Source organism: Anas platyrhynchos, chromosome Z (genome assembly GCF_047663525.1).
Source record: "Anas platyrhynchos isolate ZD024472 breed Pekin duck chromosome Z, IASCAAS_PekinDuck_T2T, whole genome shotgun sequence".
In the NCBI taxonomy this organism is placed as follows: domain Eukaryota; kingdom Metazoa; phylum Chordata; class Aves; order Anseriformes; family Anatidae; genus Anas; species Anas platyrhynchos.
In genome coordinates this window covers 63939972-63956986 of record NC_092621.1, presented here as the reverse complement: position 1 = coordinate 63956986, position 17015 = coordinate 63939972, and the positions used below count along the sequence as shown (strand labels likewise).

General features: G+C 38.9%; 1 protein-coding gene across 1 annotated transcript in view; it reads left to right on the top strand.

The window, feature by feature from the left end:
• Nucleotides 1-17015, top strand: part of PGGT1B (protein geranylgeranyltransferase type I subunit beta) — a 39072-nt gene that overhangs the window by 2489 nt on the left and 19568 nt on the right. Inside the window, 2 exon segments of the mRNA XM_038170626.2 lie at nucleotides 3060-3178; nucleotides 11127-11194. Coding sequence (XP_038026554.1) covers nucleotides 3060-3178; nucleotides 11127-11194 — 187 coding nt within the window.

Genomic DNA, 17015 nt, shown 5'->3' with positions numbered 1-17015 from the left:
TGGCCCAAAGCCTTCATAATTATTTTTGTCTTCACTTAGTGCTTGCAACATCAACAACAGTAGATTTTAAGTAATCTCATACTTGGTCACTCAGTGCCATCAAGTTTGGTGGGAGAACAAAAAACTAGTCTCTGAAGTCTTTCAGATTATGATGTTTTATGTTGCTCTTTGTAGCATGCTTAATCAGTTTCTCACATCAGTCACTTCAAACTGTTTTTGAATTCTACTGAGAAACTGTAGTTTTTCTCCAGGCCTGAAGACCAAGATCTCTGAATCTGTCATCAGAAGTACCTTTACTCGTCTGTCTGGGATGGGAACTTAATACACATGATACCTGTTTCATAAGCGTTCAGTAGGTCAATTAACAAATACATTTCAGCTGTCAAACTTCGATGTTTCACTTTCTAAATTAATATACACACAGTAGTTGAAGTGGTAGAAGACAAGAAGAAAAGATACAGCAGAAGTGATGCCAAACCTGGGGATTGTCTCACAAAGGACTGCTCTCTGTGTGAAGCGGTGTATGTGAAATGATTTGGTTTCGTGCTATGTCAGCTGATACCCTTTGTCTCTTAGTTTCAGAGAGTGTGTATGTGTGTGCATTAATTCTCCGTGAGGCAGGGTGGTGGAGAGTCAGATGTAGTGTCCAGATCGCCGTGCCAGGAGCTCGCTGTTCCCAGTGGTGCCGAATGCTCCTGGCCATCCCATATGAATTCCAGCACACTGCACAGGCTGCTCCTTAATGACGGTGGTACTGCTAACACAATCTGCTCTAATTAAATAAAATGAAACGTATCTATGTCTATAACCACTTGTTACCTTCATTTATTGGACACATTCATATCTTAGTGTAGATAGGGTTTATTGGTTTGTCCTTTAAAGCCTTCTGGTTTTGAACCTAGTTTGCAGCAGTTTCTAGGCCTGGAGTTGGCAGGCTCATGCTTTGCTGGAAGCAGCTTAGCTTAGCTAAGCTGGGCAACATAGTATGAAAATGCCATTAAATATTTGCAGATGAAAATTTTCAAGCTTAATGTCTATGAAAATCAGAAAATACCATGTGCAGGGTTTCAGAAAAGTATCATGCTGTAGCTGAACTGTCTTTTTATTTTTATTTTTACTTTTATTTTTATTTTTAATAGTGTTTTTTTTCAAAGTTGTGGGTTAGCTAGAGTGAGATTTTGGGTTACACAGATCTGATCAATGCCAAAAGTTGATATAAGCCTTGAAGTTTTAATCTTGTGCTTTGAAAGACTATGTCATAACAATCATGTGGCTACAAAAGCCTGTTCCATGTAGAAATAACGTGTGCAACATAGTGTTTTTGTCTCTCTGTACTCCAAAAAACATCAGTAGTAATAATAGTAAAGAGACATGTTTTAGGATACAGTGATTACAAAGTAAATACACACTTCTTTCTGACATGAACACTTGAAGTAACGAGGCTGTGTGTTATTCTGTGTTTGATATTTTTCATTAAGACCTTGTGTTGCATGAGGGAATTTTCTGAACAGGGAGTGTTAATGCTCAGTACCAAACAGGTTAAAGCCTTTTGTGAGCAAGAGTGATGCGAAGAGCAATGCAAAAGCTCAGGGTGGAAGTAAAAGGAAGTGTAAAATGATGCAACCTTAGCTTAACAAGTCACCATTCTTCAAACAATTTGTGTCCACCGCTTGTAACATGTAATCCTAGGTGATAACAGTTTAGAAGCAGAAGATGATGGCACTTGCGAATGGCCACGCGATGACCATAGCAGCAGGTCAGTCCACTGACGGGAATGTCACCCTTCAAGGGTGTGCCACTATGTTGAGATGAGTGTCTGCTGCATCATCATTTGGTTGCTGTTTTAATTGGAAGAATTCCCTTTGAGCTGTGCCTTGAGCTGACTCACATCACCATTTTTTCTCTGGCCTTTCTGTTTGGTTCTCATGCAGAATCGCAGGCAGAAATTAAATGGCTGTAAAGGCTTCTGTTCACATCTGTCCTTACCTTCAGAGGTGCCCACTACTGGTGGCCAAGGTGGCACAGCAGCCTGTGAGGTAACTGCAAATTGTAATTTGTCTCCTAAGGAAAGCCAGCGTTCAGCTGGTGGTCTTCCTTACCACGCTAAGCAGCAGTTTCTGTCTGTTTAGCAGCTGTTTCACAAACCACCACCACATCTGGTAAAAAGAGAGCGAGAATTTCCAGAAGTTTAGGCAGGTGCAACCATGAATGGCACAAGAGACGTTCCAGGTACCATCATGTGAACATTTTCTCTGTCTCAATATACAAGATTCAGTTCCTACCCCAGTGCTGTTCCCTTGGTGCTCTGTCAGTGCAATTCATGCAGATTCATGTTCAAGGGGCTGTTCTAGGACACTGAAATGGTTTGAGGCAAAAACAAACCCCCCAGATAAGTTGTCAGTTAACAGAGTAGCCTTATAAAACAGCTATAAAACAGCTACGGTGGCACACGTTTACGGATGGAAATGAGCTGTGGGCAAGAGAGAACTTCAGCATGCTCACTCCTCCAGGCTTCGTTGTATACTTGGATTTGGCATGCTTAGTTTTAGATGCTCAATTAAGTTAGTCATCAAGGGTCTTCTGTACCAAAGGACAGGAATTAAATACCTCTAGATGGTAATTAATCCTGTCTCCCTGTTTGCACGTTGATGGGTTACAAAGGAAGCCTTGCTGTTTGACAGCTGGCTTCTGAGAGTGGGTTTAGGACACGGTGAGAATTCATGTCCTTAACTAGTGCTCCAAAAGTTAATAACTTACTCTACTTTGGTAGTCTTTCTCAGGTAAGCAGGCCTTTAGGTTAACATCTAAAGTGTCATATCATTACTGTATAATAGGAGGGGTGGCTTGTACAAAAACTCTTTCGAGACAGTGAAATGATTACAGCACAAAAAACATGATTTCGTCCGGTAGATAAATTTCATGCTTTCTGAGCTAGCCTCTATGCATTGCACCGCTCTCAAAAAGGCTGAGAATCATAGATAAATCTGTTTCTGCAACCGTTTGTTAATCTCCCCATGATATTTATGGTGGGAAGTGTAAGTCTTATCTTTTTCTTTTAGGTTGACAATTGCATTTTTCGCACTCTCTGGTCTGGATATGTTGGATTCCTTAGATGTGGTGAACAAAGATGATATAATAGAATGGATTTATTCCCTTCAGGTCCTTCCCACAGAAGACAGTGAGTGAGTTTTTAGTTTTTTTTTTAATTGATATTAACTTCTTTACTTTTGCCTTTCACCTGGGGGAATAGTGTATGGCTTTTGTTCTTTTGTAAATACAAGCTTGACCTTCCAGAAGTGCTGTCCTGATAATTTCAGGTAGTGATGTCTAGCAGTTCCTAGAAATAGAATAGGAATTCCCTCTACAGAAATGAAAGTAAAAGTTAAACTTTTTTTTTTTTTTTTAATGTATTCAAGGTAAAGCTATGAAATTAATACAAAGATAAGACAGTATAAAATAATAATGAAGTTGCACCTTTAAGCATCTCAGAGAAATGTTTGACCTGTTTCTAAAAGAAATGCATGCTATATTAGCCTTATGGGTCTATTAGTGATTATGTTGACATCCACAAATTGTAGCTATGCCAGGAGCTCTAAGAACAGGTGTGTTTATTTAAAACAGGTTTTGGAAAAGGGAGGTGTAAGATTAAGAAACAAAAAGGATAAACACAGCTTAAAAATGAAAAATCTGTTCTTCAGATCAGTGACTTTAATTTACCTGTGTCCTGGTTTCAGCGAGGACAGAGTTAATTTTCTTCCTAGTAGCTGGTAGGGTGCTATGTTTTGGACTAGGATAAGAAGAGTGCTGGTAACATGCGGATGTTTTAATTGTTGCAGAGCAGTGCAACAATTACACCAGTGCAACAATTACACCAAGCCAAGGATGTCTCAGCTTCTCAGTGTCCTGCCAGCGGGCAGGCTGGGGGTGCAGCTGGGAGGGGACAGACCCAGGACAGCTGACCCAAACTGGCCAAAGGGGTGTCCCATACTATATGGGGTCATGCTGGGTTAAGCCACAACAACCTGACATTTTTAGGAGTAATGCTGTTGCTGTGACCCAGCTGTCCTCAGACTGGAAGGCACACAACAGATCAAGCAGGGGAGGGACCATGCAGGACCTGGCTCTCTCCAGGTGACTGCCTGAGCAGGGAGGTGCTGTTTCCATGGGCTCCTTGGTATGCACATTTCTTCTGTGGCAGTGCAGGTGAATGGCTAATAGCAGTGGAGGGAACAGCAGGGAACAGCTGCAGGCAAGACACTGCTATTTTATGACAATAGGTGTTGGCATGTTGAGTGCTGGAGTGGGGATAGCTCCAGGCTGGTCTTAGAGCAGAGGTAATTACAGATGCCTGTCTAAGCTGTTCCATGAATGAAAAGCATTTTTATGAAGTGAGCATATGGAAGTCAAGCTTGCTGATGCTTGATTTTTACAGTAACAAAGAGACCCCTTTTCTTGTTCTGGCAACTTGGAAATCACCAGATCCACTCTAGGCACTAGCTCTAAAAGATTTGTTTTTTCTTGTGTTATATTCCAGGACTAATTAGGAAAAAAAAGAAAAAAAAAAAGTTTTGGATCACATAATTGTCCCCACGGTGCTTTTAATCATGAGAAGGTACTTACCCCTCAGTGTTAGATTTTTTTTTCCAGGGTGTGCATGCTTTGTTGTAGGAGTTGCACACTTTTGATCTCTATCCCAGTCTTCAGGAGTATATTTTTAAAACAAAAGTGAAGTCTACAAGTTTGCAAGAAGAGAGATATAGAGAGGAGAGAGAATAATCATTTTTTGTTTATTTGTCTTTGATACAGTATGCAGTAATTCTCAATGATTTTTTTTTCCATACCTAGCCAATATTTGGGATAGTCCCATTGTCAGGAGCCTTGCAGGGAGGGCAGTATAGCTCTCAACATGCAGATGCAGAGTCTAACAATCCAGGAAATAGATAAGACAACTTTTTTTTTTCTTACCCATCATAAAATTACAGGACAGTAGTTCTGGGGAGGATGCTTTTGGCAGAGCATTCTGTGCTTCTAAATCTGTCTCTCTTTCTTAAGAAAGAAGACCAAAGTTCCCTCAAGTCATCTATCTTTGCATCGCTTTATAAAGAATCTGTTCTTCTTACATTCTCTTGTGTCTACAAACAACAATACTATGTGTGTTCACTTGACTCCTCTAAAACTTCAGCATTATTTTTATTCCATTTCTGTGTTGTCTAATAGATGCTGTAAAATGTAAACGATATCAAGAGCAACAAATCGCATACTGAACGACTAAATGTTTAGAAGGGAATGTGTAGCCTCCTGTAGAATCTACTTTCCATAAAATGTATTGACTTTTTATTTTTAATCTTGGGTGTGTGCATTACTTGTTAGTGGGCAGCATTCCAGCAGTAGAGCTCCGACTCCCTCTTTTGGCTTCTGTGGAGAAGTAGCTAAACTCTGGTAGGCTGCAGCACTGAAGTTTTTGGTTTCAAAGTGTTTGTACATCTCTAGTTAAGTAAAAGTTATCTCTAGTTAAATCAAGATTGCTAGCTTAATGCATCAGAATCTTACCAGGTTAAAAAATGAAATAGTCTCCATTCTGCTTTTAAAGAGATACCTCCTTAGTCGTGCATGCTGATAGATCTCTCTTTCTGGGGAAAATGGTTTTTTAAACATTTAAATTATACCATAGTTAAGAGAAAAACGATGATAAATGTGTGGCTGTGCCTTTTCCTGAGTACCAATTGCATGTGCACTTTAGTTTATATGAGGTGGATAAATATCTGCCTGCTGATGGGAAGTAGTGATAAATTCCTTGCTTGCTTTGCTTGCACGCACAGCTTTTGCTTCACCTAATAACCTGTCTCTGCCTCCATCCACTAGTCTTCCCACCTTCTTCCCTTTTTCTCCCCATCACACAGAAAGGGGGAACGTGTGACTGTCTGGGAGGGTGCTTGGCTGCTGGGCAGGGTCAACCCACCACAGTCAGGTATTGCAGAACTTGGTAGAAGATTCAGCATTTGGTGTTCTAGAAGGCTTGAGTTCAAGTCTCACAATATATCGTGGAAGTTCTGAGAAGTATGTTTCTGTTTAGTGGTGTGTGATGTTTCAGGTGGCTAATGAAAACTTCACAGGATAGTAGTAGCCTCTGAAAATCTTACACAAAACTAAAGCTCATTAGTGCAAGGTAACGAGACCTTAATCTTGCTGACTAATAAGTGAAATGTGGACTTTGTCAACCAAACTGAAACGCACGACAGAAAGCTAAAGATTAAATTCCAGCAGGACAGGTTATATTCTTCAGTGGCTTTACTGTAACTGTGAAACATAGGAGTTTAAAACAAATAATGTCCTTTTAGGTACCATAACTAATTTCAGCTCAGATGTTTTAGAAATTGACACAATGCCAGTTATAAGGAGGAGAAAATGGTATCTGACACATCATAGCTGCCCCTCACACAGAAACTTACATTCTTAGCTGAATGCTCTCATTGCTATCGTCTACTTATTTGAAGGGCCCCTGTCTTCTGTAACTAGCAAAACTGATTGACTTCGTCTTCTGTAGATTTTGGCCATTGTTGCTTTTCCTTCACATTTAGCAAGTGCTCTGCTTAGGTGCATGGCTAATACGTGTGCTTGTTTGGTTTGTGTGTTCACTTTTCTTTTTGCAGTACAAGGGGGGTGATGCTCCTTTACAAGCCTTATTATAAATGATGTATAAGCCATACTTTTCAGTCTTAGTACAGTTGGAAAAGGATTGACAAAAGAGCTGTATCAACTGCTTGTCCTTTAGATTCTTCTCGTTTCAAAACTTTGCTGTTTTCCCTCATAAAGCAGGTCCTAGACAAAGTTTAGAATGTATTTTGACTATCTTAAAGTGCAACTCTTAACAGTGTGAGAAAGCTGTAACCCAGTATGTTGCAGATGACATTTAAAATTGCACTTTTGAAAGACAGGGTGGACTCAATAAGTGTTAATTATGGACAGACAGTGGAGGAGCATTCCTTGGCCACCGTCCTCCCCCATAGCAACACAGACATCTGTTTGAGCCTGCCTGGGAGCTGGTTTCGCTTGCTGAAGTGGCAGAAAAGCATGTATTTATTGTGTTGTGTTGGTGAACCTAGTTGGCGGGGGGTGCTAGTGCCAGCCCAGCAATGGAGAGGGAGCAAGATTGTGCTCTTTGACACCTGGATGTGTCACTGGCTTTGCTGCCCTAAGAAACTGCACCCTAAGGGGAGCTGAAATATCTTTAATTTGCTGCTTTGAACCCCCAGAATCCATGTGTAATAGGCTGAAAACTGTTACGCTATATCAGGAACCTAAAAAGCTCCTTATGTCAGGGTCTGAATTTAGTTTAACAATAATGCTTCTTTCTTCCTTACGTGTCTTACCAGTACTGAAAAAATTGGGAAAGTGCCACTGACTATTTTTGAGATCATTGTTACATGTAGGCTTTTCAGGTCATGAGTTTCCTGAGTAGAAATACGAATTCTCCTCCAAAACAACCCTATTTGATGGTTACTTTTGAAGTATTTATCTGGATATATCATTGGACTGACATTGGAGAGAATGCAGCTTTGCATTTTATGACACATTCTATTGCTTTGATTTGTAAGAACAATTATTTTTAGATCTAGTTCAGTAAGAATTGCTTATGTTTACCTTTCTGTAGGTATGCTGACTGTGTTGGCCAGTGTTACAGCTGTAATCTTTTTGTTTTTAATTTTAAGAATTTAAAAGTGTGTCAGATTGCTACTGTGCTTAGCAAAAGGAGAAAAGAAAGCCTTAGAACAAGAGAAATGAATAGAGAATGCAAATGGGAAGGAATAGTGGTAAAATTTACCACTGTTCTCACCCAAGGCTAATCATAGATGAAACAGACAAATAACAGAAACGTCTCTTCTGTAACATAAATCTCCTAGCTTTTAGGATAAGTCACCTAGGATAGTCACCTGTGATTATCCGTTGTAGCTCTGGTACTGTAGCTCTAAGGACTTCCTGGCCTATGCACACTTAAATGATGTGGTCTTCAAGGTAGTCTCAGCTCTTGACATAAGTGTGGAATTATTTGTTTTGGGGAGAAGGTCAAATTTGTTTATTTCTGAATCATTTTTCTAGGCTTTTTTTCTTTTTTCCTTTTTTTTTTTTGTATTAGCTTGCAACAAGCATGCACTGATTGTTGTAAAGTTTTTGTTTTTGTCAGGCTATTTCAGAAAGTATGCTTAACTCTGGAAGTGAACACTAGGTGGTACCATTTCATAACTGCAGTTTTCCTCAGTGCTTCAACTGGCTCAGCTTGAACTTCTCACTCCAGCAATTTTTTACAAAGGACAAAATTTATGATTCATACACTTTTAAAGAGGGTATGTTTAATTTTCAAATCTGATTCTGGCTGCCTGCAGTTCAGAAAAGTAGGCAAGGGTTTGACTAGCACTACTAAGGTGTTTTGAAAGATGCAATACAAGCAGCTTGCAGTGAGGTAGTAAAACCAACTTCACAGAAAGTGAGATGATGAGCTTAAACTGAAAGGCGGAGTCTTTTCCCTTGTTCCCCTTTAGTTCAGAACCTGTATGTGCAACAGGAAACGAGAAGAAAAGTTGAGACGTGACATCAGTGTGGCAGTCATCTGTTCAGAAATGGGCTGTTTTCACTTCCTGTTTAACGCTTCCTTTATCAGCTCAGCACTGATACTGTAGTTCAAGAACTGCAACCATAAATTTAGCAATTCCCTCGCAACCCTGAAGCTCTTGGGAGAATCTGTTATGTCCATATTAGTGATTTTATTTTTTTTTAAGGAGATATAATTTCATTTTGGAGATTATGCAGTAGTAGGGGCACTGTAAACACAAACTGTTCTTGTGTTTCTTCTAGGAGCCAGTGCGTAAAGCCTGGGACTGGAGACCAGAAGTCACTGAAATGAGTAGTCAAATTTTTAAATCAATGACAGCAATACAGTTAAAAATCCAGCATCTGAAAACTACCCTTGCTGGTTTTTGGTTGGTAACAGTTTAGTGGTGTAAGACAATTTTAAAACACTTCCCCAAAATAGAACAGCTGAAGGGAATAATAGATTCTGATTTCCTTCAAGTAGTTCATTTTTGGTTTCTTTTTCATAGTGCCTGTCATATAAACGCAAGTCGAGGTAACCCACCAATAGCACACTGTACTTGGGATTCATGCTGCCACTTCTGTGTTGGGGATCTGTCTTGTGAGGTTGAATCCTTCCATCCAGCAACTAGAAACTGTATTCTGTTTGACTGCAAAGCTGTCCTATTAGGACCACAACTTTTTTTTGTAGCAGGTCAGACTAGCTAGTGGTGTCAGTAGGCTAAAAACTCTCTTCTGGAAGAAGGGTTTCCATATTTGTACCATTTCAAAGTGTGTTTTGTAGTTTACTTAAGCACATTCAGCACAGGTTGTTTTTTAATGAAAATGGGACAAGTGATTGGTGATTGTTTCTACTATGCCATCTAGGAAGTTTGTTATTTAAGAAATAAGAATTCTATTTCTTTTATGGATTCATTCCTTCCGTGTCATTTTTAAAACTGTGATGCCTTTGGGGTAACAGGACCATAGGTTAGCCTTACAGAGAAATATTTATTGTACTTTCTGGAACCTGTTGCATCACAAAACATAAATCTTAGACTCCAGGAACTAAAAGGCGAAAACTGCCAGCTGATAATATTTAGATGATAACAAAATGTAATGGTTATGTTTTTTTTTTGTTGTTGTGTTTTTTTTTTTTTCCTCTACAGATACAGATACTCTTTTTTTTCTTTGTTAGGAAAAAACAAAGGACTGTAGCATACGGATTTTTTATTGCAGGCTAAACTGACGTTACAGCTTGATTACACCTGCAGAATCATTAAAAAGTACTTATGGTAGAAAGGTGAAAGAACCGGAGAATTGCAAGTATTTTCTTCCTGTTGAATCATAATTCATTCCATGTAAATTAGATCAAAAGATCAAATATTAGATAAATTAAATCCTACTGGTCTCATAGAGGAACTCAGGTACTGCATAGAAGTACTTAGACTGACACAAGCTTCTAGTTTAAGTGTTACATACAAACGTTTATGGAATTTACAGTTTGAAGTGAATGTGTCAAACTATGTTGTAGTTGGTAGACCACATTGCATAGTGATTGTTTCAGGACTTTAGGCTTTATTGTTCAGTTAGTCTGGTGCAGATTTCCAAAATCTCAATGATTTGTGGGAAAAAAAGGAAGGGAAGAGAACTTAAGGACACCTGAGTGCTGTGAAACTCATTAGGCTTCTGCATTCAGAGGATGAGAGGTAAACAATTGAGCTTCAGCTGTGTTGAAACAGATTTGAGCCCTGAAAGCTGTGCTTAGCTCTAAACAGTATATGGTAAACACTTCTGTATACCACAGGCTTAGGTATTGTGATACTTGTAAAGAAATCATACCTGAATGAAGGTGTTTGATAGTTAAAATATTCTTGTACCTGTGCTTCAGGTAAGAAAGAAGAACGGTTTCAATTAAAAAACTGCTTTTTATGTTATCTATCTATATCTCTCTGACAGTGTCAAGTTAAATCAGTGCTAGCTGAAAACTGCAAACAGTTTGTCCTTGTATATGTTGCAAAGTATATTAAAAACAATTCTGCTTGGGAACAGATGGTATTAACAGGCAGGAATCCAGAGAAGGGATAACAATCTGTTATCTCTATGCACTTTTCCAAGGGAATAATCTTTTTTTTTTTTTGTCGTCCTCTTTTTTTGTCCTTTTTTTTTTTTTTTCCATGACTCTTAAGAGCTTGGAATACAGTTCCGTGCTGATACGAACAGCGTAGTTCCACAAAGTTAAAGAAAAAATAATAATCTGTTGCTTTTCTTTTTCATTACAGCAGGAGTTGAGTTTGCCTGTGACTTTCTTTTATTTGTTTGTTCATTTTTTTTTTGTTTCGTGGTGGGTGTTTTGCTGTTGTTTTTTTACTAATCAGAATGATAATGATATCTGAGGTTGGGAACAGACTGAAAGACACATGCAAGTTCTGGTAGTACCAAGAATGATGTTGAACTAGTAGGTCTCGAATTTTACTAGAGATTTGTGCTTAATAATTACTGTTTCAGCAAAAGCAAATTAGTTGAATTGTTTTCTTTTTTCTTTTTCTTATCTTTTCTAGGGTCAAACTTGGATCGCTGTGGATTCAGAGGCTCTTCATATTTGGGAATGCCATTCAATCCCTCCAAGGTCAGTTATGCAAGTGTGGGGAGGAACTTGTTCAATTAGGTAGTAAATGATGATCTTGTGTCTTTTTTATAACAATAACTAAACAATCGTGGATTGTCTGGAAAATGGGGATTTTTGCGCTGTTAATGCATTGAAACATTTGCACAGCCTTTTGGAATTAAAAGTACTACTACAATGGTGGTGCTTGTATTTCAGGAGCAGTGAAGAAAGTAAAATACAGATTGTGGTTTGTTTTAGTGTACTCTGCTTTTCTGAGCATGAGTAGGAAACTTTCTGTACCTCAAGAACTATCAGCAAACTTGGTAGTGAAGGGCAGAACAGCTCAGCATTAAGTGCCTTCCTCAGTTTTCCTCTTCCTATGATGGCAAGTGGATATCTGATTGCACCCACTCAAACATAGGCAAGGCTCTGCTCATCCCAGTTTGTCAGTGACTATAAGAGAAGGATGCTTCATAGCCCGTGGAACTGAGGTTCAAGAGAGGTAAGTCTACACAAATAGAAAGTGCCAGCAGTACACGGTAAAAAAGAGGCAAGCAGAGGCTGCTAAAGATGATACTGAAGGTCTGATATGGTTGTAAGAAGGATGTAGATGCCAGTGTGCAGGAAGGACTGTGAAGCAGAGTATTTTCTATGTTGTGCTTGAGAATGAAGAGTCAAACCTCATTAAAGAGTGGATGAAAAATCTGTAAGAATACCAAATTATATATACTCAATTTTTCTGGAGGACATATAACAAATTCTTAAATGTGACTGAATGAATCCTGCAATATAAAATTGAGAGCAAAACCAAACATACTTATGATATACTTATGATTGTAATGGAGATTAAAAATGTTTGGACTAGCTTGAGTGTGAGGCATGCTTTGGCCTCATTTTTATTTACTCTTAACAGCATAACTTCTGAGTAGCTTGTAGGAATATTAATCTACACTAGATTAGCAACTGCTTAGCCACTTTCGGCACTGGGAGTCGGCCAGGTACTCATGGCAATAATATTCAGAGGTTATGCTTTCTAACAAGGGAGAAATAATTATGAGGAGGATTTTTCTACATCACTATACCAGGTAGTACAGCAGCATGTGATGGGCAAGGTCATCTGTCTCTTGGTTTGCTTTGGTATTTATCCCTTTTTACACTACAGATGGTGTCTGCAGTGAGCTCCAAATGTAGTAGTAAGATGAATTCATCCTGTGTTTTAATTGGAATTAACCTCAGTGGCAATCCTACCACCCACTGTGCTTGGAGGAAGGAAGCAAAACTTCTGCTTAAAACCTAAACTAATTTGGGATCTCTAGTGGTGGTTTACTGTGGTGTGGTACTTTGTTAAAAATAAAGCTTAAAAACAAAAATGTAGACAATGATTTCAATAGTTATATATTAAAACAAAGACTGGGGTTAGTGAGAAGGAAACTGGTTGTCTTCTTTTTAATAAGTCACCTAAATAAGTTTACAGAATCATGGAACATCCCGAGTAGGAAGGGACCCACAAGGATCATCAAGTCCAACTCCTGGCTCCACACAGGACCACCCAAAAGTCAGACCCTATTTCTGAGAACATTGTCCAGATGCTTCTTCAAGCTGATCCTCACACATCTAGCCCTCCAGATCCTTCACCATCTTCTCTGCAGGGCTGCTGTACAGCCTCTCGTCCTGCAGTCTGTACACACAGCCAGGGTTGCCCCTTCCCAGGTGCAGAATCTGTCACTTGTTCTTCTTAAACTTCATATTATTGGTGATTGCCCAACCCTCTGGTTTGCCAAGGTCCCTCTGCAAGGCCTCTTGCTCTCAAGGGTGTTAGCAGCTCCTCCCAATTTAGAGCTGTCTGCAAACTTACTTAGTATACCTTGAAGTCCTGCACACAAATCATTTATGAAAACATTGACAAGAACTGGCCCTAGAATGGAGCCCTGGGGAATGCCACAAGTGACTGGCTGCCAGCCTGGGGTAACCCCGTGTGGTCTAATCCTCTGAGCCCAACTCACCAGCCAGTTTTCACCATACTTATTATGTACTTGTCTAGCTATACGATGGGCATTTTGTGCAGAAGGGTACTTGAGGACAGTAAGTGCCATACAACATTGTGGAATAAAAGCGCTACAAAATGAATAAGGACATAACTGTACCAAACTGAGATAATGAAAATGTTCCATCATATTTTGTCAGAGTTTTGGGTCAGTGCCATGCAGTGTGGTAAATGCAGCAATCCAACAGCATCTCTTAATGAGCTAGCTGGTCTGTAGAGGGAACAAAGCGGTGGAATCGTGTAACCTGTGGAAAGTAGTTAAGTTCGTTTATTACATCTGGAAAACCATTTGCAGATGGTTGTGCTTTTTATTCAAGCATTCTTATGCTTTTCATTGAATCCATGTTAAAGGGAACAGATTTGCTTGGTTTGTTTGGTATACAGAGGTTTAAAGGACCTCCAGCACTGTTCATGTAAACTGTTCTGAAATGACAGAGGAAATGAACAACTGGGAAATCCATTGTAATGACCTTGAGTTACTTTAAAGGTCTGGTCTTTTTTCTTTATTTGTCATTATCCCCAGTGCTGTCTTAGAGTATGTCTTCAGCAGTGTTTTAGTTCGTATCATCAGAGAACTTGGTAAGTGCACTTAAATGTGCAAGCTCCGCAAGAGTGAGGCACACAAACTGGACTTCATGTATGAAACTGAACTGGAAGGAGCACACCAAGTGCACTTATCCATTAGTGGGCCTACGGACCAAGGGTATGGACCGCAGCTGTCCCAAATTCCTCAGTGCACATGGTGTGGGCACTGGGACGCCAGCACTGTGTTGCTCTGCATTTATTCCTTTGTGTAGACATAACCATAGAGGATTAAATATATTTCTTCTAGTTGTTCAGGCTGTGCTTAACAACCATTCCACAGTTTAACAGCTTTCTTGTTGATAGTTTTTTTGACAAGTAACTGCTGTCATTCTTAAAATAACTCCATTTTGCTCTTGGCCCATGAAGCTCACAGCTCCAGGTGATGACAGCAATGTTCTTTTCGTGCCTAGGCAGATAGTTTGCATAGTTGCTACTGTTGCTTTGGTTTATAGTGTCCAGGGAGCCAAAATAGTTCTCTAGCACTAAAAGTAGTCTTTATTCATAGTATAGAACTTAAAAACAACTTCTTTTTACCAGCTCTACAGGTGCCTGTTAAAAGTCAATTGCTTTGACTGTAGTGTCTTTGTTAAACTTGGGACAGGCTTTTGCACAGTGTCTGACTGTCCTTTACAGCAGAAACAGTATAACACCACTTCCTCTTAGCCATGCAAATTTTACAGGTATTAGCAGTTATCTCCTGAAACCTTTGAGACGTGCTGTCATATTTTCTGCTAGAGAAGCCGCTGCAGTCCTGCTTTATGATGTCATGGGGCTGGTTTCTACAACTGCTATGAATTCTCAAATTTTGACTCTTCATATGAAAAAATAGTTTTGTTTAGTTTAGTGGGTTTGCTTGTCTGTTTTCAATGAAACGTCCAATTCTTCTCCGTAGTGTCCCCTCAGAGGCATACTGTAATCTGGGCTCAGGCGTGTCTGTTGCATTAGCAGGTGAACATACTGATGATGGTATATTGGTGTATATACGTACAAAATAAAGTCTGATGAGTAATATCACGGTGAGCTTGAAATAATTATATGGAGTCTTGAAGATAAAATGAATTCCAATACACTTAAAAGTTGGATAACTATGACTAGGGAACAAAATTTATTGCTCTTCTGGTGAATATCTGTATTCGTATTAAAAACAACAACAACAACAAATCATATTGCAAACAAAGATCTGTTATTCCATCAAAAGCTCCCCAAATCCTACCATATTTATATGTATAGAACTTCATCTTGGCCTTTGCAAGTATGCCTTGTAAGTGATTCCTGGATGATCTCATATTTGATTTCTTATTCTTCTGTTTATTTTGATTCTATCATAATACTGGCTATATTTATTGGGATTTGGGACTCTCAGGCAAATGTTTTCAAGTACTGACTGTTGGGCCCTCTATCACTTCTGTTGTTTTTGTTTTTTTTTAATAATTACATACCAAAATATCTATCAGTATACCAACTTACTATGTAAAGGATTGTTTCATTTACCACAAGATAATCCTTTACTAAAGGAGAGCTATTAGTAGTAAGGGTAGTTGTGTGACTTGCTAGCAGCTATTCTCGAATGCCAAGACCACCTTCCTATATAATGATGTTTGGAAATCATGCACCTGAACAGTCTTTTCTGTATTACTTGTACCTACGTGTTTGCATGATCTTCAAAGATAGAAGGGGGTAGCAGGACTAATTTAGCTGTGAACTTCATGACTGTATGTCCAGCTGACAGACTACTATTTGTTTTATATGCATCAGGCAAGTATAATTTTTACACCTTTTTAAAACTACCTCACCTGCAAAAGTTACACAACTCTGGCATTGCTAAAACACTGTATTTGGAGAAGCAGCGTGATACTGCTACATGTTGAAATGTTTGCAAGGAGAAGGAAGTGGGGAGAAAATTTGTACATTATCCAGATGGTAAAGTGATTGATACAGTTTCAGGGAGAGGATGCTATTACTTAATTTATTGACCATACAGTATATATGCTTATAACACTTCTTCTGCAGCCTGTTTTTACTGCAGTGAGTGATACTAGAAATACCTGTATTCAATAAAGAATAAGGACCCAGTTATTTAAACATGTTTGTAGGCTGCCAGAGCTTTACAGGCAATATGGAACTAGCATGTGTATAGAAAAGTAAAATAAAATCTTGTGAACCAGGAGTTTTCAGTTACTTTATGTAGATACTGTATGAAAAGTTGCCACTTAAAGGAGAGTGTTGATAACTGTAGATGCCTTAGAAAATTTCCTGAATATCCAAGCACACTTGTATTAGAAGATTTCGGTAGCATTTTCATAAATACGGTTTTAAAAAGTCTGAATGTCCTTAGAGTAAAACTTACTTGTTTAGTAAATGTAATATTCCTCTGGAAGTAATGTTTTCAGAAGTAAAGTTGAGCTGTTTCACTGTATCTGCTACTGTTCAATTATTCCTGACATCAACATTGCTGTGGAGATGGGCTAGCTATAAGAACATGTAAACAGGGTAGTGGTGCACAGTTAATATTGATTTGCAGGCTCTGTGTGCTCTGTTGTGTGAAATCAACTGAGGCATCTTCTGTTTCCAGGTTATCCCAAGTAAGGAGAAATTAATTGTTCCCCTCATTCCAGTTCAAGTTTAGTTTTACAGATATTTGGAATCTTAGCTTTGTTCATAGCTGCTGACTGAACTGGCTGGGACATTCTGTAGGCAGTCAGTCCTAATAACAAAGAATCTTTACGAATATATTTTCAGCTACTAACGTGTGTCTCTCATTTCATTGGACAAAGCACGTGAGCAGTTTTAACTACAGGCCTGGAACACTGAGAATCTTTTCAGGGCCAGAACTGGTTCAAGTCTGTGTTTTCAGAACAGGCACTTCTTCTTCTCAAAAATAAATTTATCAGCTACGTTAAAATGAATAGTTTTTGTGTGTCAGAACAAGTTTGTATCACCCCATATGCCTGGGTTTCTGGGGCAGAATTTTACAGCTGAAATATATTGGTGCATCACAAGCATTAAGCTGCTATAATTACAATTTTTAAGGGGAAGGTATTCTGAGAAGCAGATTTGGAGTTCTGTTAGATTTATACTACCTAGATTGGTATGATAGGCTGAATTGTTCCTTCTGGGACTAGGTCCTGTCATACACTGAAGTTAGAAAAATGAGTTTGATGACTACAGTAGTTCTCAGACTACTACAGCCAAGTACATGGCTCTCCTCCATCC